Source organism: Mustela lutreola, chromosome 8 (genome assembly GCF_030435805.1).
Source record: "Mustela lutreola isolate mMusLut2 chromosome 8, mMusLut2.pri, whole genome shotgun sequence".
Lineage (NCBI taxonomy): Eukaryota > Metazoa > Chordata > Mammalia > Carnivora > Mustelidae > Mustela > Mustela lutreola.
The window spans coordinates 29605215-29628802 of NC_081297.1; the positions used below are offsets into that span (position 1 = coordinate 29605215).

The 23588-nt window shown below is 46.3% G+C and overlaps 1 protein-coding gene across 15 annotated transcripts in view; it reads left to right on the forward strand.

Moving 5' to 3' along the window:
- SVIL (supervillin) overlaps nucleotides 1–22573 on the forward strand; it is a 228422-nt gene extending 205849 nt beyond the window's left edge. For all 15 annotated transcript variants that reach the window (XM_059184181.1, XM_059184179.1, XM_059184180.1 and 12 more), the window contains 12 exons: nucleotides 418–593; nucleotides 2586–2730; nucleotides 3006–3282; nucleotides 9222–9373; nucleotides 12034–12139; nucleotides 12769–12976; nucleotides 14576–14709; nucleotides 16156–16311; nucleotides 17699–17842; nucleotides 18834–18958; nucleotides 21321–21476; nucleotides 21574–22573. In XM_059184181.1, the coding sequence (XP_059040164.1) occupies nucleotides 418–593; nucleotides 2586–2730; nucleotides 3006–3282; nucleotides 9222–9373; nucleotides 12034–12139; nucleotides 12769–12976; nucleotides 14576–14709; nucleotides 16156–16311; nucleotides 17699–17842; nucleotides 18834–18958; nucleotides 21321–21476; nucleotides 21574–21660 (1866 nt within the window). In that variant the 3' untranslated portion in view covers nucleotides 21661–22573. The remainder of the gene's footprint in view (nucleotides 1–417; nucleotides 594–2585; nucleotides 2731–3005; nucleotides 3283–9221; nucleotides 9374–12033; nucleotides 12140–12768; nucleotides 12977–14575; nucleotides 14710–16155; nucleotides 16312–17698; nucleotides 17843–18833; nucleotides 18959–21320; nucleotides 21477–21573) is intronic.
- The last annotated feature ends 1015 nt before the right edge of the window (nucleotides 22574–23588 follow it).

Consider the following 23588-nt stretch of genomic DNA (forward strand, 5'->3'; position numbering starts at 1 on the left):
AAATAAGAAATGGCATTACATTCATGCATTCACTCAGCAAACACTTCCTAAGGTCCTGTAAATGTCAGTACGGTATGGTCTCTGCCCTGGAGGGTGCTGGAACTGTACAGAGGGGAGTCCGCCTCAGTGGCCCTCAGGGCCTAGCATTTAAGAAGTGGCCACTGTATATGCTCAGGGAATGAAAGAGCAGGGGGACAGGGAAGAAAGAAGGGAAAGAAGGCAGGTAGGAAAATGCAGTTAAATAACTTGCCATGGAAGCTGGTGAGTTCAGCACAAGACGGAAATCAGAGCCACAGGCCAGGGGCCAGCGTGGCAGGGCAGTGCCAGCTGTCGCCCCATCAGACTTGGTCAGTGCACACCTCATTCAACCAGAGCAGGGCTCTGAAGTTAACCTATTGCTCTCTGTGGCCTTTCTAGGTACTGGTGTTCGACTTCGGTAGTGAAGTGTACGTTTGGCACGGAAAAGAAGTCACATTAGCACAACGGAAAATAGCTTTTCAGCTGGCAAAGCACTTATGGAACGGAACCTTTGACTATGAGAACTGTGACATCAACCCGTTGGATCCTGGAGAATGCAACCCGCTTATTCCCAGGTATTTCCGTCAGCCGCCAGTGGTGTGGGAGATCAAGCAGGTTCCCTCAGCGGGCCTGAGTTCCCCCCACGCTCACCTGCTGTCACTCTTCCTAGGGTTTCCTTTTCATCACTGACTGCAGGCAGTACCCTGAATACTCACAAAAAGAGTATTTCTTTAGCTTTTGCCTAACTGATGTGGAAATACGGATGCCGTCATCTTCCCGATGCTGTGTTCAGTCTCTCCTTTCTTGAGGTGAACAAATTGTTCCCACCTGCGGCCTCCCAGGGGCTGTCCTGGCAGATGAGTAGCAATTGTTGAAACAAATTACATGCGGATCTGAAAAGGCTCCAGGACCTGGAATAACGCCATCGATCCGAAGGGGCAAAAGCGACATATTTTCTTCTCATTTCACGCCTCCTCAGCATAGCTCTCAAAGTCCAGGATTTACCATGTCTTTGGCAGTAGATGACGTCTGTGCCTTTTGGGGGACAGGGAGTGAGAGGGAGGATACTGTATTGAAATCATTGTAACTTTAATATTTCCGACTGGGAGTAGATGAGCGAGCACCTAACCTGGGGCTTCTCAGCACATCCCAGAGCAGAATCACCTGAGAAGCTTTCAAAAAAATGCATGTGCCAGGCCCAGCCCCAGCGCTGGCCCCTGGGATGTATTCTCAGTTCATGTGGGGTAGGGCTCGTGAGTCCGTGTGTCTTAAGAGCCTCCTTGCGGCCTCTCCTAAGGGGCAGCCAAGAGTAAGCCCAGAGCCCCTCCTACCCGATGAGGGGCTGAAGCACTGAGGTGTCCAGACTTAGCCCACTTTGCACATGGAAGTCAGCACGGAGGAAAGTGCTCGCGCGCTCCTGCCCCCCTGCCACCACTGCCTCTCGTGCTTGCTTGACTCCCAGCATAAAAAATCATTGTCTAAAGCTGAAAGCAAGCGCTCTGCCGATAGGCATCCTAGTGAACTTTGCAGAGTAAAATTTATATGAAGGATGATCATTCAGACATTTGCCGTGAAAGACCGCAGCCTCACAAGGGAGCCCTGCATTTTCCAGAGTTGCTGGTACCTGGTTCCCAGAGTCCTGCGAGAGTACGCGGTGGGAGCATGTGTGTACCGTGCTGTCCCCCAGCAGCCTCCCTAGGGGCCGGCAGCCTCCTTGATGGGCCCTAGCTGTGACGTCAGAAGCCGAGTCCTAACGAAACAGGAAGTGGCGGAGCACGGGCCCCAGTGAGCGCTGCTCAGCAGTCTCGTGGGGTGTAGCGTCCCAGTCTCTGTTCACAACCGAAGACTGATGTGGAAGGATGAACAGTGCTCTCTTGAGCCCTCTTCAGCCACCATGTCCTTGACTTTGTTTCTGAGTTATCAGTGTTTGGAGCCGTTTCAAGCTCTGTGATCCTAGGTAGGACAAGGCCTCCAGGTTGGGCTGTGCCACTTCCTTTTCTGTGCACTTATGCTCCCCCGGGCCACTGTCTTGTCTGGTGGATTAGAAATAAATATGCAGAAATTCTTTTAATGATCTATGAAAGTATGCTCCTTTTAGTAACGGGAGAATTTCATCTGTTCCTGGACGCCAGAGAGCTTCATCGTAACATGACTTAATAGAGAATTCAGGGCCTCCCTCCCATCTACCCATTAAAGTGACAGACACACGGTGAGCATCTGCTGGGGACTCTGGGGGCATGTGGCTCCTGCCTTCTCCTGGCTCCCAGGCTAGTACACCGCCCTCAGTGGGTCCCAGACACCATTTGCTAGAAAAGTCCACTCCTGACGGGGTTCACATCCCACTTAGGCATCTCAACTCCATGCACACAAAGTCTTGCCAGGCCTCAGGCTGAAATACTAAAATACCACTTACTGAGCACACGAACCACTCATTCTCCATACCACTAATGTATTCTGAGTTGTTTTCGGTAGCCACGTGCATCTGTTTTCAGTCTCTTTCCTTTGTTTACACGTGGCTTAATCTCTGTTCTTTTCCTGTCTCCGCCCCCTCCCACCCACCCTTGCAGGAAAGGACAGGGGCGACCTGATTGGGCAATATTCGGGAGACTTACAGAACACAATGAGACAATTTTGTTCAAGGAGAAGTTCCTTGACTGGACTGAACTGAAGAGACCTAATGAGAAGAGCGCCAGCGAACTTGCCCAGCCAAAGGTAGTTTTGGGAAGCAAGTCTCAAACCTAAGGCTTTGTTCGAGGTCCCAGCAGAAGAGGCCTGGATGCTAAAAGCCTTCCTAGGGTTTCTGGGAGATCAGTGTTGTGGGGGGCTATTTAGGACTCCCACAGCCCTACCCTAAAATGCAGTGAAATGCCGAGACAGAGCTGCAAAGCCTTTTCCACTGTCCCACTAATAGGGGAACAGCAGTGAGTGTCACAAGAAGTGGCTTTAGAAACAGGCCGCTGAACCAGCATCCTTCCGTTCCCTCGTAGGAAGATCCTAGGGCCGAAGCCAAGCCGTATGATGTGGCGTTGATGGTGCCGGTGCCCCAGGCGACAGCGGGCACGGTGCTGGACGGGGTGAACGTGGGTCGTGGCTATGGCCTGGTGGAAGGGGACGACAGGAGGCAGTTTGAGATCGCCAGCGTGTCTGTGGATGTCTGGCACATCCTGGAGTTCGACTACAGCAGGCTTCCCAAACAGAGCATCGGGCAGTTCCACGAGGGGGACGCCTATGTGGTCAAGTGGAAGTACATGGTGAGCACCGCAGGTTAGTGAGCACTTCCATTTTCTCTGCGCCGACCTGGGGAGCTTGGGGGTGGCAGCGAGCCTGTCTTCGAGCCCCGTCCCCGTGTGCGCTGCCTTTCCTCAGCCACGCGGACAGTGCGCCAGTCTGATGGTTTGCTTCGAGGACCATTTGGTCAACGTTGAAGATGGGTCCCAATGAGCCAGTGTTGCTAGTGAATGTCATGGTTCCCTTGAGAAGTTAAACATGTGCATTAAGGTTTCTCTGCTCCCCTCACTCCCTCCCCAGCTCTGTCCCCAGATGTTCTCTAGGAAAGTGGTGATTTGCCTCCAAATGATACTTACCATGTGGCTGTCTGCTGCCTAAAGTCTTGTGAAGCGTATCTGGATGGCTTAGAACTAGAACCACATGGTGTGGTAACGCACCAGAGATTGATGAGAACTAAAAGGAGCTATTTCCTCTGAGGATGAGAGCACCAGCGCGCTCTGGGGATCTGGTAGAAGAAATACATAGTCCAGCTGCTCACAGTTCCTGTCAGTGAAACACTCGAGGAAAACACTCAGTCGTATGCTTCGCACGAGAGGCAGTGAGCGGGGAGAGTCAGTGGACTTTGGAGGGAGAATCCCTATTCCCTGCCAAGAAGTAGCCCATTCTCAGCACCATTTAGGAGTTTGTCACAGCTTTGTGGTCTTGAGATTCAGCTCTCGAGAGTTCACTCACCTCTCAGACAGCCTCTCTGCTGTCCAGATGTGGCTCCCCCAGGGCCCCAGGGGGGTGGAGGCTGTGGTCTGCTGATCAGACCCCCGTAGACTCAAAACCCATTTATTTCTTTCCTAATTCAGTCTGTTAATCGCTGATGGCATTTACTGAGCACCTAATCTCTCTTCTGGGTATAAGACATACATTTTAAGGGGAAGTAAAGACGTCAGGCCCTACCTTCTAAACACATATGGCATAAATAACTGTAAGGCTAGTGTGGGGAGAAGCAGCTGTGCCATGCCATGGGAGGAGAGCTGGGTTCCCCGAGGCCGGCTCTGTGGGAGGCCCCTGGCTGGGCATCGCCTGGTGGGATAGGAGGCCGTGCCCAGAGCTGTCTAGGTATGCCCCGGTCCTGGAGGCCCACCTGGTTCACGAGGCACAGCACTGGTGGCTTTGCTGCGCACCTTGGCTGAGTGCCTCCCCAGGCTTCATGCGATGTACCCTGTTGTTATGCCGATTGCTCAGTGAGAAAGAGGACACACGCTTAAGTCACCTGCCCAAAGTCACACAGCAAGTCGAGAGCAGGTTAGGACCCTAAGACTGCCTTTCCCATGTGTAAGGAGGACCTGGGGCTTGAAAGAAAGGCCACAGGCTCAGGGGCCACACAGCCCAGCTCCGCATCTTCTCTCAGGCCCCACATACCAGCTCTGCAAGGTGGGTAAAGTGACTTAGCCTGTCTGAGCATCGATGTTCTCACCTAGGAAACAGAGGTTGTACCCAGCTCACAGATTATTATAATCTGGCACAGATGATGCTTAGCATGGGCCCGGCACAGGAATAATCATCACCGATGTCCTGAGCAACAAAAGCAAGATCATTGTGAATCAGGTGAATCTAAGAGTTAGGAGGCCTTCACAGCCTATTCTCTTGGAGGCCCCTAAGAAATAATGACTTGGCGCAGGCAGATACTTTCTTCTGTATTTCCTCCCAGTATACTCCACGCACATCTCCCAGCCAGCTCCGGCAGCATCTCCACAGCCACAACTCTGAACAAGTCCAGCTGCAGAGCATTAAGTCAGAGCAGGGAGCATTCAGATTTCCAGATGGTCCCTCTGGGAGCAGAGAAGCATAGCCCAGTGACATTAACAGTGGCCCCTGGGGGACTGTGGTCCAGCCCCTCATCACTCGTACCCCACAAGGGCCACACCTGCAAACAGGACTGAACTTGGAGCTTGGAAAGCTCTTCTGGGGCAGGGTCAGCAGAAGCCAGAGGCTGTAGAGGCAGGACAGCTGTCCTCCTCGCAGACGCCAGCCAGCCTGCACGGGCCCACAGAGAAGCTCCTTGGGGGAGTGAACTGTGTGCTCCAGGGAAGGGAGACCGAAGGCTTTGGTGGGGTCGGTCCTAACTTGGAACCAGGTCAGGCAACTCGGGAGCATGATACAGGCCGAGCTACTGTAAGTAGGTGAGCAGTAAATAGGACTCTGCCTCAAGACCACCTGATCAGGAGAAGTCCTTGATGTTCTTTGTGTCTTCCATTACTCCTAAATGAAACTCCTGGTCACAAATTGACTCTGGGAAGTATTTTGAGGCACGAGACAGTGAACACTTTAAATCAGCCATCTGATCAAGGCTATAAAGGTTATAGTCTGTCATGTCTTACTGCTGAAAGCTGAATCTCTACTTGGCTAAAATTAAAAATAAATGAACTAAAAATTAAGTTGTGTGTAGGATGAAATTTGGGTATTTTGACAAAAACTCCAAGGAAAAGTACTGAACACTATTATGAACCATTTTAAGAAAATACTTCTGTTTTAGGTGTGGATACTGCAGTCCACACTAAGATGGTAGGTGGTAAAACACTGATTCTTCCTGAAACTGAGTATATACTTACACAATGTATTTAAGTGTTAACAAATTTCAAGATATGTCTCAACTTCTGTGACTTGTTTTAAGCATATCTTTCCCCAGCTGACAGGACTAATTTTTACTGCTTCGAAGGGTGAGATTGCTAATCAAAGGCAAAGTTTTGTTCCTATCTAAAGTAGCAGAAATTTCAAAGGAGTGCCTTCCAAACTAACTGTGAAAATGCCTGACCTGTTCATTGATAGTTTCTCTTTTATTTTGTTCACTTAGAAATACATGGGCTTATCCATTCGTCCGTTGAAGGGCATCTTGGTTCTTTCCACAGTTTGGCGACCGTGGCCATTGCTGCTATAAACATGGGGGTACAGATGGCCCTTCTTTTCACTACATCTGTATCTTTGGGGTAAATTCCCAGTAGTGCAATTGCAGGGTCATAGGGAAGTTCTATTTTTAATTTCTTGAGGAATCTCCACACTGTTTTTCAAAGTGACTGCACCAACTTGCATTCCCACCAACAGTGTAAGAGGGTTCCCCTTTCTCCACATCCTCTCCAACACACGTTTCCTGTCTTGCTAATTTTGGCCATTCTAACTGGTGTAAGGTGGTATCTCAATGTGGTTTTAATTTGAATCTCCCTGAGGGCTAGTGATGATGAACATTTTTTCATGTGTCTGATAGCCATTTGTATGTCTTCATCGGAGAAGTGTCTGTTCATATCTTCTGCCCGTTTTTTTTTTATATGATTTTCTGTTTTGTGTGTGTTGAGTTTCAGGAGTTCTTTATAGATCCTGGATATCAACCTTTTGTCTGTACTGTCATTTGCAAATATCTTCTCCCATTCCGTGGGTTGTCTCTTTGTTTTGTTGACTGTTTCCTTTGCTGTGCAGAAGCTTTTGATCTTGATGAAGTCCCAAAAGTTCATCTTCGCTTTTGTTTCCTTTGCCTTTGGAGACATATCTTGATAGAAGTTGCTCTGGCTGATATCGAAGAGGTTACTGCCTACTTTCTCCTCTAGGATTCTGATGGATTCCTGTCTCACGTTGAGGTCTTTTATCCATTTTGAGTTTATCTTTGTGAATGGTGTAAGAGGATGGTCGCGTTTCATTCTTCTACATAGAGCTGTCCAGTTTTCCCAGCACCATTTATTGAAGAGACTGTCTTTTTTCCACTGTATATTTTTTCCTGTTTTGTCGAAGATTATTTGACCATAGAGTTGAGGGTCCATATCTGGGCTCTCTACTCTGTTCCACTGGTCTGTGTGTCTGTTTTTATGCCAGTACCATGCTGTCTTGGTAATCACAGCTTTGTAGTAAAGCTTGAAATCAGGTAACGTGATGCTGCCAGTTTTATTTTTGTTTTTCAACATTTCTTTAGCAATTCAGGGTCTCTTCTGATTCCATACAAATTTTAGGATTATTTGCTCCAGCTCTTTGAAAAATACTGGTGGAATTTTGATCGGAATGGCATTAAAAGTATAGATTGCTAAAGTATAGATTAAAAGTATAGATTGCAGTATAGATAAGGAAGATGTGGTCCATATACACTATGGAGTATTATGCCTCCATTAGAAAGGATGAATACCCAACTTTTGTTGCTACATGGACGGGGCTGGAAGAGATTATACTGAGTGAAATAAGTCAAGCAGAGAGAGTCAATTATCATATGGTTTCACTTATTTGTGGAGCATAACAAATAGCATGGAGGACAAGGGGAGATGGAGAGGAGAAGGGAGTTGGGGGAAATTGGAAGGGGAGGTGAAGCATGAGAGACTATGGACTCTGAAGAACAATCTGAGGGTTTTGAAGGGGTGGGAGGGTGGGAGGTTGAGGGAACCAGTGGTGGGTACTAGAGAGGGCACGGATTGCATGGAGCACTGGGTCTGGTGCAAAAACAATGAATACTGTTACGCTGAAAAAAAAAAAAAAAGAATCATGAACAATTCGAATTTCAAAAAACAAAGAAAAAGAAATACATGGGCTTGACCAGTTCAGGTCCACAAAAGATGGCACTAAAGGCCATGCTTAGGCAAAGTGCTATAAGGAGTATTATAATCATTTATGAAAACGGTTTATAGAGTGCTTTGCTCAAGGGCCAAAAAATAAAATAAATATGGCCCTGGTCTCTTTAGAACTTAAGATAAATGAGCTTTCTTCTTACCTTCAAACTCCAAGACAGCTGTGAATTTATAAATGGGTTCAGAGGTGAGAAAAATTGAGTTCATACAGAAACAGAGAATCCAGTTATCATCTTTAATTTTCAACAAGCGTGGGGGCTATAACTGTTTTCTCCCCTGTGGACCACCACTATCTGGGACCACCCAGGCAGGCATTTTGAGGTAACAGCTTAGTCTCCTGACCTCATTCATTCCAGAATGGTCTGCCTGCAGGTCCTGTCATCTTGTCATCGGTCACCTTCTCAGAGGGGCCTTCCTCAATAGGGAATCCCATCGGTATTCACCCTGCCCTGGGTCACATACCCTTGTCTGTCTTCTTCAGAGCACTTGGGACTCTGTGAAACTGTCTTGCTCATCTGTTGGTCAGAATGAAAGCAGGGGGTTGTGTGTCTTGCTTATCCTGGTATTGTGAAGAGGCCCCGGCCCTCTGTAGGTGCTCAGTGACTATCTGCTGAATGAATGAATGAATGAGAGGAGTCTGGAGTGCAGTATAAATCTAAAAGTAGTGAGGCAAGGTCTGAAATATGGCCATTTTAAAAAGACCACTTGACCAGTGAACTTTCCACACCTGCTCTTTCATGAGATCTGTGTCCTGGGTGCTGGTAATATTGACCAATGTGCCTGGGAGGTGGCGGACAGTAAGGACAGCAGGCACTCCATCCTGGCTGCCGTCCTGGGGACAGATAGAATTGAAATCCCAGATTCGTTTATGGAAGTGATATGTCAGCAATAGAGCTCTTCCATTTCTGACAGAACTTGGAAACTTCAGAGTGTTTTTTTTTTTTTTTTAACTTGAATCATTTTCACAGACTAAGTTTTTCCCTTTGTGCTTAAAGCTGGCCCAGCTGTTGTTTTTAATATCTTTTCTCTACTGGCTAATCTTATGCCAAAAAAATGGCATGATATGGAAAACGCATTTGTGTCTTTGGGAGGCCTGCTCTGGCAGCCGCCATTTTTTTCTGTCACACACTTGGAGTGATCTGCCTTCCTGTAGGATGACAGGTGTTTTTCTCAGGGTATCAAGAAGGCAAGATCATTTTTTTCTCCAGTTTGGAGGTTTGGGATCAGTTAACTAGAAGAAAGATGGTTTTTCTCCTCAGCCCCGTGGCCAAAAGCTATTTCTTCACAGTTTGTCCTCACGGAGCCTGGAGAAGAAAGCCATATATTTGCTCTTCTTTTGGCTTCTCAGCTGTTTACCTCACCCTCTTGGTTTCTGTATGTTTGCAGTGGGAAGTCGACAAAAGGGAGAACACTCAGTGCGGGTGGCTGGCAAGGAGAAATGTGTCTACTTCTTCTGGCAAGGCCGGCAGTCGACCGTGAGTGAGAAGGGCACGTCGGCTCTGATGACTGTGGAGCTGGATGAGGAGAGGGGTGCCCAGGTAAGTTCTAGAAAGTGGCTGCTCCCATGGAGGAGAGTCTTGGCCTTCCTGGGGAGCTCCAGGGGGTGTGGTCTGGCCCCCTGAAGAGCCAGTCCAGTGAACAAAGACAGCATCACACAAGCGACGTTTAGTCCTGGCCAGCTCCCCTAGATTCCAGTCTGGGCTTCCGTAATCATGTCTCCACCGCCTGGACAGCAGTCATGTGCTCTTATACAAGATCTATCTGCAAACAGTAAATCCACAAATCAAGTACAGAGTGCCAGTGAGTGGTGGGTTTGTTTTTTTTTTAAGTTTCCACTTAACTAATACTCAAGGAATTGTAAACAGAACAAAGAGATACTATTTTCCACTTCTAAAACTGGTAGAGATTTTGTGAAGAATGGATCCAGGGCAGGTAAGGATTCAGCAGGATGCTTCCATTGGGAAGGATAGCTTGAAACAGCCATCCTGAAAGCAGGTTGGCTCAGGGACCTTAAAATTCTCATAAACTTTGATCACTTTTTCCACCTACACAGATCTATCCTAAGGAAATATCAGAGATTAACATGAAAATTAGTATTGCCATCATCTGCATTCCTCACAGCAGCCTGAGTGATGTTTTGGATCACGTCAGATCATGTCATTTCCTTTTCCTCCATCACAAATGGACTGTAGTCAAAGCATTCTCCTGGTGGTTTGCTAGCACCTTCGTGTCTGGTCCTACACACCTCTCCCACATCACCCCTCACCCTCACCATGGCCAGGGCTGCTCTAGCCTTTTTTTGCCATTCCCTACCCCAGGGCCTTTGCACAGTTTCCCCTTCCCACAATCTCCTCTATATCCATAGTAACTTTCAACCTCAGAAGATTGAGATCTGTTCAGATGTCACCTATTTTATCCAAATCCCTTCCTATTCTCTGTCCTGTTACTATGTTTTATAGCACTACTTAAAACCACATAATCAATTTGTCATTTCGTTTACATTTTGAACACACTGTGTTTACTTATTTATTATCTGCCTTTTCCTACAAGCATGGAAGAGACAGTGCCTGCTGTTCTTCCCCACCATTATAGCCTCAGGGCCTGTGTAATACCAGTGCCAAGACTTTGTAAACAGTTCTTTTTGATGTTCAGATTATCTTTGCATCAGGTCCCATCCTTTAGGAATTAAGAGTTGACTATGGGGTCTTGAGAGAACATGATACCATGTACAAATATCTTCACGGTCTTAAATGAGTAGTTAATGATAGCACAAGGGAAGAGAAAGATGAAGTTTTATCAACTTGGCTGGGACTGGAGAAGATTATGCTGAGTGAAATAAGTCAAGCACAGAAAGTCAATTATCATATGGTTTCACTTACTTGTGGAACATAAGGAATAACATGGAGGACATTAGGAGAAGGAAAGAAAAGTGAATTGGGGGAATCGGTGGGCAGGGTTGGGGGGACGAAGCACGAGAGTCTGTGGACTCTGAGAAATAAACTGAGGGTTTTGGAGGGGAGGAGTGGGGGGTTGGGTGAGCCTGTGGTAGGTATTAAGGAGGGCATGTATTGCATGGAACACTGGGTGTGGTACATAAACAATGCATCTTGGAACACTAAACAAATAAAAATTCAAAAAAAAAAAAAAAAAGGGAAGAGAACAGGAATTTTCTCCAAAATAGATTAACACTCACTTAGCTTTTCCTAAGAGTCACTTCTCTTCCCTAAAAGATATACCTTTCCTCCTGTAGACCATATAATAATTGTAAATAATTGTTAGAGACCACTGTATTTTAATTTATTCTTAATTATGGATCATCTCAACTGCCTTTTTAATTTTCGTAAAGGCCAGGTTTTAATCATGCCTTTAAAATCCCCTTTAGAATTTTGAGCCTTTACCTCTCGAGTTTGAGCATTGCCTTTTTTTTTTTTTTTTGGGTCAAGCCAGTTGATATAAGAACATTTCGGACCTATGAAACACTACTGCAAAATGGCACTTAATTACGCAGAACAGGCCCTGAGATTTGCAGGTTAACAGTTGGTGGGGAAATGCTTCCTACCTTTCAGTGTGCCCCAACTGCCAGGCTCAGCCAGCAGTCTCCCATTAAAGCAAACTGTCTAGCAGAAGTGAGAGTGGGTGGAGTCAACCCACACGTTTACTAAGCAGCTACCACCTGCTGGAACATGGTGGTTCACAGGCGAGGGGCAGGTTGTGGTCTGGGGTCAGCAGGCACATGGCTCCGTGAGCGGATTCTGGGCACAGTGGCAAAAGAGACTGTTTTTCCCCTCCGAATTACTAAGTGATCAGTCGTTTTCCTTACGGAGAAGCAGATTTTGTTTAAAATGTGTTTAAATCAGTCATGTTACATCTCCACCATGGAATATCATTAAAACGTCAAAACTCACGTTTCAAGAGCCTTTGGTGACCGAAAAACATCAAGCGAAGAAAATCAATATAAAGTGATAAAACAACAGTCCTATTTTTGCTTGGGAAAAACATATACCTGAAAAATACTTGGAAAGGAAAGCTAGGCTGTAAAATTTTTATGGTGGTTATCTGGAGATAGATAATAGTATTATCACTGGCTTTTGTTTGCACTTCTTGATATTTTCCAGATTTTCTACCATAGGCCTGTATTATTTTTAAGACTCTGAAAACCCAGTACGTGTTACTTATTGGAGTATGTTTACCTTGGAAGGTCCAGGTTCTGCAGGGAAAGGAGCCCCCCTGCTTTCTGCAGTGTTTCCAAGGGGGGATGGTCGTGCACTCTGGGAGACGGGAGGAGGAGGAAGAAAATGCACAAAGTAAGTCACTTTACTGTAGGAATTAGTATTTTCTCCCTCTCCTGAAAGATATTTTTATATAAAAGTGGGGCCAGGGTTAATTTCCTTTTATATAGGTGTGTCTTTACTCCTGAAAGCCTCCTAACGTTGGCCTTGCAAATGAGCTGTATGGGGAGCTCATAGTGGAAACCCAACCCTCCCCACCACCCCCCACCACCCCCCACCCCCAGTCCTGTGGAGTTTCATCAGGATACGGCTTTGCATGTAGGAGGCTGGAAGATGATTCCACCTTAAACTGAATTCTCACAATGACTCTGTCTCTTCTTGAGAAGAAAGTTAAGTGGGTTGTCCATTATAAGCTGAGATTTTGGTTAGCCAACATCCCTGCCCCTCCCACAAAGAAAGGGCTTAGTGTCGATGCCGGTTATAGGATTTACTTGGGTATTTACAAATTTTGTAAAAATGGTCTTTCTACATCATAAACCGCTTCTAACTCCAAAACGTTGTACCTTCTGGGCCACCAGGAGGCTGGCTGCTGCTCCCCACAGGCTGGGCCGGACTGGGGGGTTGTTTTGGCTGGTGACTGCGGAAGGAGGGCAGCTGTCCCGACAGCACCCGGCCTAACTCTGTGCCGCTGGTGCCCCCTGCAGGCGAGTGGAGGCTGTACTGTGTGCGAGGAGAAGTGCCCATGGAAGGAAACTTGCTGGAAGTGGCCTGTCACTGTAGTAGCCTGAGGTCCAGGACTTCCATGGTTGTCCTCAACGTAAACAAAGCCCTCATTTACTTGTGGCACGGATGCAAAGCCCAAGCCCACACGAAGGAGGTTGGAAGGACTGCAGCAAATAAAATCAAAGAACAGTGAGTGTTGTGCATGAGGGCCTCTCCAGAAGGGGCTTCCCTGTGGGACATGGGCTGAGGCCAGAGGGGAGACCCACCCAGTAGAAGCCCCTAGATGCCCCGGTCTACTTAAAGGGACTTCAGCAGGGGGTAGTTATGAACCTTGTCAGCTGCCTCTGACGTTCCAAACAGATGTGACTCACGACTCCCGTAATACTGCCAACGTGAGGGCTTCCCCAGCGGCATTTCTGCCTTCTGTAAGGCAGCCACCTGCCAGGGAGTGGTCGGCCCACCTGAGCCAGTTGTGGAGCACAGCACAGCAGGGTCTAGGTTTGGTTCCTGTCCCAGGCAGGCAGGCCAGGCAGCTGGCCGAGGAAGCTGGGGAAGAGGGCCGCTGGGGAAGGGGGAAAACCGAAGCAGGAAGAGAAGGCCTGGCCTGCAAGGGAGCGGGCCGTACTGTGCAGTCACCATCTAGAGGAGGTGCAGCCTGTGCTCGGTGGGCTCCACAGACAACCAGCGAGAGCCCAGCCTCGCCCCGGCATTTGGGGGTTGCCTAGTACTCCCTCAGGCTGAGCCCCGGGAGGACGGTGGTAGCATCTGAACAGTAAAAGTGAAAAGTTTCCAGGGCCGCAGTATGCCACCGAAGTGTCATCGGGTCCAGTCCGTGCTCTGGGCCCCAGGGCAGTACGGCATGTGGGGTGGGGAGGGCAGGTTTCCCTTGGGACTGCTCACAAAGCCAGCACCCTGGGGAGCAGGCGGAGAGGAGCACGCAGGCCCGTGCCCTTGCAACGGGCAGCCTATTGGGAAACCACGCGTCTCCTCTCCAGACACCGTTGTGTGCACTGGGGAGAAGGGAGGGGCGATAACCAACCTTCAGTGAGGTAGTCAGAGTCCTCCCTGGTCCATCGGCTTTTCCCTCTTGGGCCCCTGAGAAAAAACAAAACAATGAACTCCCTCACTCATTCACTCAGTAGGTGCCCTTGAGCACGTACTTGGTGCCCAGCCCAGATTTAGGGACCAGGGACTTGGCTAGTGAACAAACCCAAGTCTCCGTCCCCATGAAGCTTATCATAAGCTAGCAGGAGAGGACAAGGAATAGGAAGCCTGTATGTTATATATCAAAATGTGTATCACTTTCATTACATCTTATCTGTAATCATACATTCTTCTCTGAGGGCCCAGCCAGTCCTTCTCATTGCTCCCCAAGCCCCCCTCCCCCACACTCATAAACCACAGAGCCCGTTTTCATTCGTTAGGGAGAAATGTTTTAAGTTAGAATAAGAGAGACGGTGAACTTGTCTGTAGATTTAGTCTTGAATAATTTTGCACTGCCAACACTTCAGGGCTTATTTAAACCAAAACAAAACAGGGGTGCCTGGGTGGCTCAGTGGGTTAAAGCCTCTGCCTTCAGCTCAGGTCATGATCCCAGGGTCGTGGGATCGAGCCCCGCATGGGGCTCTCTGCTCAGCAAGGAACCTGCTTCCTCCTCTCTCTCTGCCTGCCTCTTTGCCTACCTGTGAGCTCTGTCTGTCAAATAAATAAATAAAATCTTTAAAAAAAAATAAGACAAAAGAAAAATTAAAAAAAAAAAAAAAAACCTACTGGATTTTCTCCACGCAGGTGTCCCCTGGAAGCAGGACTGCATAGTAGCAGCAAAGTGACAATACACGAGTGTGACGAGGGATCCGAGCCCCTGGGCTTCTGGGATGCTTTAGGAAGGAGAGATAGGAAAGCCTACGACTGCATGCTTCAAGGTAATAATAGAACGTTCCATTGCCTTCTGTCACTAATTTAGTCAATACATGTTTATTGAGCCTGTACTATGTACAACACCCAATGAATCAGACCTAGGATAGGTCCTCATAGGCCTACAACACAATAAGGATGCTAAATAATATGCAAGACAGGTATAATTCGAAATAAAACTTTCTGTGGGTCATAACAGAGGTGCAAATGAAGGAGGCTGAGAGTTGAAAAAAGAGGTTCCGCCCGGAAAATTGTGCATGGCCCCATAGAAGACGCGGCATTTAAACAGAGCCTTGAAGATTAAACATGACTTGAAGAGAGGGAAGAAGATGATTCCAGGAAACCAGCTGAGCAATGACACACCATCAGCCTGTGGAACCAGATGCTTTTGGTTTGGCCAGCGTCCTCAACACTGGGACGTAATGGAGTTCAGCAGAGAGAAGTTGAAAAAGAAACTCAGTCCCTTATAATCACCTCTCTCAAAGAGAACCAGAATTAACATTCCTCTGTGTGATCCATACATATCTGTATTGAAGAAAATTTTAGATAGCACTGTATAGTTTTATAGCCTGATTTTCCCCTTTATTATAAACCATTTCTCAAGGTGTTCATTAGACTTCCATGGCCACAGGGTATTCCATGAAAATGGTATATTGCCATTTTCTACTTAACCTCTTTTAGTTTGATTTTAGATTAGAGAGCTGTTTCCAATTTTTCCTCATTATACAATAAATGTGAATGATTTAAAATAAGTATCTGCATTTATTTCTTGTTAATTTCCTAGATACAGAACTGCTATGGTAAAGGTAGAAAAGATTTAGAGTACATATCAACAAGGTGCCCCAGGACACTGGGACCAAGTTCCCTTCACACCAGCAATATTATACATACAATATACATATACAAGGACTGTGCATTTCCCAGTAGAGTCAGAGACTTGGTAGCTCACCTTTTCCTCTTGGCCAAATTCAGTGGGGGCAAACTGATATCTAAACACTGTTTTAACTTAGTGTTTTAAGTTGGAAATACTGTGAAACACTTTAATTTTTTTTAGTCATTTGTATTTCTACTCTAGCAAATGTTTTAGTTTTGCCTTTTGTACAATTTATTAGGATATTTATCTTTATTATATTCCTTTATATACTAAAGATAGTAGGTTTCTGTATTTCTCATGTTGTCACCTGCCTTTTCATTTTGTTTGGTTTTTTTTTTTTTTTTTTCCTGGCAATGAAAATTTTCATTTTTGTACTGTCAACACATAACCCCCTTCTCCTTTCATTATTTCCTTTAGAATTATGATTAAAAAGGCCTTCCCACCTCCAAGTTCAGACAAATCTTACCATCCTTGCACTAATTTTTGGATTATTTTATGTTTTATGTTAATTCTCCAATCCATGTAGGATGTACTTCTGTGCATATTTTATCTTCAGCTTTGTTCTCTTTTCTTTTCAAAGATCCTGGAAATTTTAACTTCACACCCCGCCTGTTCATCCTCAGCAGTTCCTCTGGTGATTTCGCAGCCACGGAATTCATGTACCCTGCCCGAGACCCCTCCGTGGTCAATTCGATGCCCTTCCTGCAGGAAGATCTTTATAGTGCCCCACAGCCAGGTATGGCCGTGGAAGGGGATATCGTGCCCTGAGCCGCAGAAGATGCACCTTCCAAAGGGCCTTTTTATTTGAAGCTCATATTTAGTGAACAGTTTTTATTTGCCAAGTACACTGGCAAGAAACTTTATGTTACCTCATTTCATCCTCACACCTACCCCCAAAGGAAGGGCACATCAACCGTACATTACAGCCTAAGAAACCGAGACACTAACTTACCCAAATAGGTAGGTTAAGAATAAGCTGAGAGGTCGGGAATCCATGCTGTTCTTCCAGGCTCCCCTCAGTCTTGGTGCTTTATGGTCTGCAATTGGCTATCAAGTTTTCATTCAAGACAGGACGAAGGGGTAGGGAAAAGGGCAGGGATGGCCATGTCTCTCCCTTTTATCAGATAAAGCAAAAGCTTTCCCAGAAGCCCCGGCTGTCTTCTGCTTACATCCCATTGGCCAGAGCCCTGTCACATGACCACCCTCTGCTGCAAGGGAGCCTGGGAAAGTGAGTGGCCGGGGAGCAAGGGAGTCAGAGCACCAGCTGAGTCAGCCAAAGAACCGTGCCTACCAAGGCTGGAGGGTAGGGCTGAGGTTCCCGCCCATGTCTTCTGATCCCGAGGTCAGGGCTGTTTCCGCTTGACCTCAACCTCAAGACAGAACCTCTGTGCTCTTGTTCTGGTTGGGACAGTCACAGTCACCAGAGAGTGGGCTACATGCATGGACCCTCCAGCCCTCCTGCAGTCAAGTCTTGGGGCTTTTCACATGCGTCGTGTGCACAGCATCCTGAAACGCACATTAGGGAGGGACTTAGGTCAGGCAGACCTGGCAAGTGCGAGAGCTCCTTGGCCATATGGAGTAAGAGCGTGACCACTGGATGAGAAGAAGCAAGGAGGAAGAGGCAGAACACATCTACTTACAGCCCGCTTTTCTCACAAAGAACCCTGAACTTGGTCGCCTACGATGCAGTCACATTGGGGCATGGACATCAGTGACCTATAGAGCAAGGGAGATGCACTCTCCAGTTTGTAAACTGCTCTCAGGAGATACACAGTGCTCACAAGCCCCCTAGTGGCATGTGTGCTGTTCCTCTGCTCAGCTCGCTGCCAGTTCCAGAAGGGCCGCTGGCAGGCCGGCAGCTGAAGAGGGACAGGAGGAGAGAGGATGCAGGGAGAGGGAAGGGAAGAGCCCAGCGTCGCAGATGCCACCTCTGTGCCCAGAGGCTTGTTATGATCAAATGTTCAAAGGGCTGAGGCATCACAAACACCCTTTGGCCCGTGCCAAAGGTATTCTGCCCCCCTGACAAAAGCAGTAGGGAGGGAAGACCTCCCTTGGGTTTGGGGAAGAGTGAACTGGAAACATCCGAGGAGGCCCTGATTGTCTGCTCTGTCCTTCCCTTGCAGCTCTGTTCCTTGTTGACAATCACCATGAGGTGTACCTCTGGCAAGGCTGGTGGCCCACTGAGAACAAGATCACCGGTTCAGCCCGCATTCGCTGGGCCTCCGACCGGAAGAGCGCCATGGAGACGGTTCTCCGGTACTGCAAAGGTGAGGGTCACAGCACAAGCTTGAACCACCGTGTGGGGGTCTTGATACGGCCTGGCAGACAGTGATGAAGCCAAGTAATTTTGTAAGGCTTCTTAATTTTGAGATTAGTGTGTTCTTGGCTATCAGCCTGAATGAGAATTCATTTTTCTCTTTTAGATAACTGGGCCATCTAAGTCGCTACCCTCAAGGTCAAAGACTACATTATAGAATACCCTGGACTGGTTAAAACCCTTTTGCCCTGGGAATGAACCATGCTGAGGACATGAGGGCCTCCTCCTACCCCTACCCCCCACACACCACAGAGCGTCACACTGTCTGAGAGTGGAAAGCTCCCCTGCACAGGCTGGAGAGCCAATGGCAACCTTTTTATCATTCACTATTATTTTTAGTGTTCTATCTTAAAGAAATCTGTAGTGAACTCATGGCTTTTTACTATACCATCCACCTAAAATTTGTAGCATTTTTTATGAAGTGAAAAATGCCCTTAGTTTCTTATCTTAATTTTTCAGGTTTCATGGATTAGTTTCACTGAGTTTGTACAGCTGATTCTCTCTTGAAAAGCTTGTCAGTAAATAAGTAACACATTTCCACCCAATGTTTAAGTTAGAGTGGCTTATAAAATGCTGTCATTAGCTGTTTAACTGTCATTGAACCTAAGGCTGCATCAGGAAGGCAGAGGCATTCTCTACAAGTGAGCACAAGAGAAAGAAAATGTCTTACCCAAAAGCCATGGAGAGAGGCTTTCTCCCATCCAGAGTTCTAGAAGCATTTTGTCAGACTCAGGTCAATTACCTGCAGTTTTATGCATCATTATATGCATGAAATTGACATTTTGTATAAACATCATCCATCTGTTATTATGAACTGCTCATAACTTGCATTTTAACCATAAGGGAGCCAAACAAGAAAAGCTTTCAAAGAAAATCAAAGAAAGCCCATTTCTTCAGACCAAACCCTGGGTGTCCTGACCTTGCCTTCTGTGTACCTACAGGAAAAAATATCAAGAGGCCGCCCCCCAAGTCTTACCTTATCCATGCTGGTCTGGAGCCCCTGACTTTCACCAACATGTTCCCCAGCTGGGAGCACAGAGAGGACATCGCCCAGATCACAGAACTGGTGAGCGCGCTTTCTCTCTCCGTGAAGGTAGCTCCCCGCTGTTCAGATTGTAGGTTGACTCTACCTTGGGGAAAAGCATCAATTGCATTTTCGAAATGGGAAAACATTTTTTCTTTTACAACACATTAGCGAGTCTACATAGAATTTGCTCAGGAATAGAAGAAATCATTTGAACTATTTTGCTTAATTTTCTATACTTGGTGCTCAAGTTAAAAGAACTTAAAAGCAAAGGTGGGGGGTGCCTGGGTGGCTCAGTGGGTTAAGCCACTGCCTTCGGCTCAGGTCATGATCTCAGGGTCCTGGGATCGAGTCCCACATCGGGCTCTCTGCTCAGCAGGGGCCTGCTTCCCTTCCTCTCTCTCTGCCTGCCTCTGCCTCTCTGCCTACTTGTGATCTCTCTCTGTCAAATAAATAAAATTCTAAAAAAAAAAAAAATTAATTAAAAAAAAATAAAAGCAAAGGTGGGGGCGCCTGGGTGGCTCAGTGGGTTAAAGCCTTTGCCTTTGGTTCAGGTCATGGTCTCAGAGTCCTGAGATTGAGCCCCACATTGGGCTCTGCTCAGCAGGGAGCCTGCTCCCCCCTCTCTTTCTGCCTGCCTCTCTGCCTACTTGTGATCTCTGTCAAATAAATAAATAAAATCTTAAAGAAAAAAAAAGCAAAGGTGAACTTAATTACTGTGCAGAATATACATAAGTAAAAGCTGCCATCTTTTCCTTCTATTGGCTAAAAATCTGTCACTTTTCAAGGTCTGTATAAGGCACAACAAAATCCTCTTGTTTCAGACATTAACCTTGTGTTAGAGGAGACATGAAATAAACCCGTGATGGATTAACCTGCTCAAATAACAGAGTGAATGAATGTATCGTGAGTCATTCCTGATAAGCAGTGTTAATAGCCCATTAATAGTCTTTAATGACACCAACTGGTGTTAGCACATGAAGCATTTATCATAACCTTTATTTGCTAAAACATACTATTAACTATAACTTCATAATTTCCAACCACATAGGGAAAAAAAAAAAGCTTAGTACAGCTTTGTTGAAATTAAGTTACGAGTTTTTTACATTGCCAGCAGTAGGAATTCCAAGGGTTTTTTTGTTGTTGTTGTTGTTGTTGTTTGTTTTGTTTTGCTTTGGTAAGGAAATAGGTTTGTTCCATTTCAGTTTCCTTACTGTGTAGGAGAGCTGCTGTTCCAGGGGAGAGGTATTTTATGGGAGGTCTGAACGGGTTTAAAGAAAGAGAATTCACTGCTGTTTAACAATGGATATTTAGTGCAAGGGCATGTTTGTTCAAGCGGCCCTGCTGAGCCTCATCGCTCTCTGGAACCAAGTGGACTGGGTCCGCACGGGGAGGAGCCTGACAGTTCTGGCAGAGGGCTCCATTCACCATAAACGTGCAGTCCACACGAGTGACGACGTGTACAGTCATGGCCTCCTGTAGTCTGCGTTGAAGGCAGTAATCCCCCTGTTGCCTGCATCTGCTGGAGGTCGTGGGCTTGGAGCATGGTGTGCAGACACCAACCTGTAGTAATAACCTGACTGCCAGATGCCTGCTGTGCGCCAGGCACGGCTCCAAGCTCTTGACGTGTATTTTCTCATTTATTTTCACAGTGGTCTATTAAGATGCATCTTCGTGTTATCCCTGTTTTTCCAGAGAAGGAGCGAGGCACAGAAACCTGCCATAGCTTGTCCCTGGTCTCAGATGCAGGCTTGCTCCAAAACCCCCTCCGTGATCACTAGTCTATGCCGTCATCAGTGAATCTGGCAGCGCCGTTAGTCATTCATTCCCGCCACTTAGAAGGAGGGCAGCCAATCTGGGATTCCAGGTTTAACACCAGAAGATCATTTACATGGAATAATCTGTTCATATTATATGCACAGAGCGATTTTTGTTGTTGTTGTTGTTTTTAATCTAGATTCAACAGCATATTCTAGATGCATTTTCTTACCTTTTTCCATTCCAGATTGAGAAATCGGGCTGATAGGAGAGGATATGATTCCTTTTAAGGTTATTTTTTAAAGACTTTTAAACAAATTCCATTATTTGAATGTTTCTAGTGTTCATAGAGTTCAAACAGAATAATCTTATGCCATAATTCACTCATGTGATTGGTCCCTAAACATTTTTCCGAGGCAGCCCCAAGGCAGGATTTATTTGGTAGGGGTGAGGAGACATCTAAAAGTCAGGAGGACTGTGACGCTTTGGGCAAGTCCTTTCCATATCAGAGCCTGCTTCCGCCCCAGCGAGCCCCTGGGGCTGGGGCGCAGAGCAGCCAACGGGGCTGTGTGTGCACAGGTGCGCGGGAACATCTATGCACGGGCAGGGCATGAAGTTCTCTCTGCTTCCTCCTCCTCTTCTCTAGGATACAGAAGTTTCCAATCAAATCACCCTTGTGGAAGATGTGTTAGCCAAGCTCTGTAAAACCATTTACCCCCTGGCTGATCTGCTGGCCAGGCCACTGCCCGAGGGAGTTGATCCTCTGAAGCTTGAGATTTATCTCACGGATGAAGACTTCGAGGTAAGCTGGTCTTCCTGGGGGCTGGCATTTAAGCACTCCCAGGGTTTGGCTGGGAGTGTTCGTCCTCACCCACAGGGCGTTTCTCCCCATTTTGCAGTTTGCACTAGACATGACGAGAGAGGAGTACAACACACTGCCTGCCTGGAAGCAGGTGAACCTGAAGAAAGCAAAGGGTCTGTTCTGAGCGGGAGAGATGCTGGAGGGACCTCTGTCGTCACTTTCAATACCACTGGACCAGGGAAATGGGTATTTTTTTTTCTTGGACTGGTATTTTAAAAAAAAAAAAAACAACAAAGATTTTTTAAATCAGAGTTTTCCAAAACCTGAAGTGATCAGCTCTACTGCTTGTCCCGGATTTGTGCATTTTGTAAATGTTTAAGCGAGCCCTTTGGAAACGTTCTTTCCATGATTCAGCAGGTAATGTTAATAAAGGCGTCCCCCATATGCACATGCACGGCGGTTCCCGCGCTGCCCGCCGCGTCCTGTGGGCTGCCTACCTTGTTTTGGAAGGAATTCTCTTTCTAAAGCGTTATTTTGATAGTTTGTGGGTTCTAAAATATATATATTTATATAAACACCATTTAAATCAAATACATATTTAACAAAGCAGTATGTATTCATTCACTCTTAAGATTTGTTTTTCTTTTGGTGTCAAAATAATTTTAAAAGGTAGATGGAGTCGCTTCTGTGGCGTTAGCTCGGGCACCCCTCCGTATTTTCACACACGTTCAGAAACGTCTCCTTCAGCATTAGGTCTGACTTGTTCTGAGTGCTGCTTCTGGTGCTAAAATGAACAAATGAATTTGTACTTCCTGGCATGGGCTCTGAAGACTCTGTGCAAATCCACCTCTCAACCTTAATATCTCCCCGAAATGTATAGTGCCTTGTTTTTATGTACAGTTTATATACAGAAAAGTTTGCTCTGCATTTTTTGATGATGGTTTGGAACACTTATCTCCAATTTTACTCTCAAATGTAGAAAGGAAAAAAAAAATCTCAAATTTCTAACACCTGTTGTAAACATGAAACATGTCATTTTGCGATACAGAACTCCAAAATAAAAGCTTCAAGAATAAATACAGTAATTGGTTGATTCACATTGGATCCCAGGCATGGTCCTTTCTGAACAATGTGGGGTTTTCTTTGTAAATGTTAACCTAGCATCAGTATTTTTTTTTTATTTGACAGAGAGAGAGAGATTACAGGTAGCCAGAGAAGCAGGCAGAGAGAGAGGAGGAAGCAGGCTCCCTGCTAAGCAGAGAGCCTGATGTGGGGCTCGATCTCAGGACCCTGAGATCATGACCTGGAGCTGAAGGCAGAGGCTTTAACCCACTGAGCCATCCAGGCGTCCCAGTATTTTTCTATGAAATATTAACCACTATAACTTTTCATTTAGTTTAGGGCCAGATTTTTTTTTTAATAGGGTTATATAACTAAATAGATTTTGGACCTGTAACATTCGTTCTGAGTAGTAGACTGAAGACAGGTTTTTGCAAATCATCCCTCAACTGAAGCTTTTTACCATGAAACTGTTTTTGCATTTCTTACTTAGGATCTCAGTGTCTTTTTAAGAATGGGAAATCTAAAAATGAGAAAACTCCCCACAGGCTCCTGTATTCATAAAATCCCACAACTGTGGTTTTGAATGAATACCAGAGACCTGCTGTGAATTGTTGTCCTACCCACCCAGCCCTGTTTTGGTCTCAGTCTTAACACATCACATAATAGCACATTGGCTTTACACATTGTCACTTAACGTTGCTTTGTGTCCTAACCCTGGGACTCCAGGTCAGCAGCCTATTACCTGCTCTCTGGCCCACCGCTTTGAGACTGTGGGATGTTGGACAGTCACTGAACTTTCTCACCTTGATTGCCTCAGTTTGGGGGAAAAAAAAAGAAAAAGAGTCAATACTAACTATCCTGCCCACTTCTGAGGATTGGTTCTTGGGGAGGATCAAGCAGAAGCTCTTTGGATATTTCAAGTGCTGATGCCTGCCGGTGTTGATGTTTCCATTACAGGAGCTGAAATAGGAAAGCTTTGGCGGTGAAGTATAGTAGTGTAGTCACACACCGCGGAATTACAGATTAACCCAGAATGAGTAGAACCTTCCA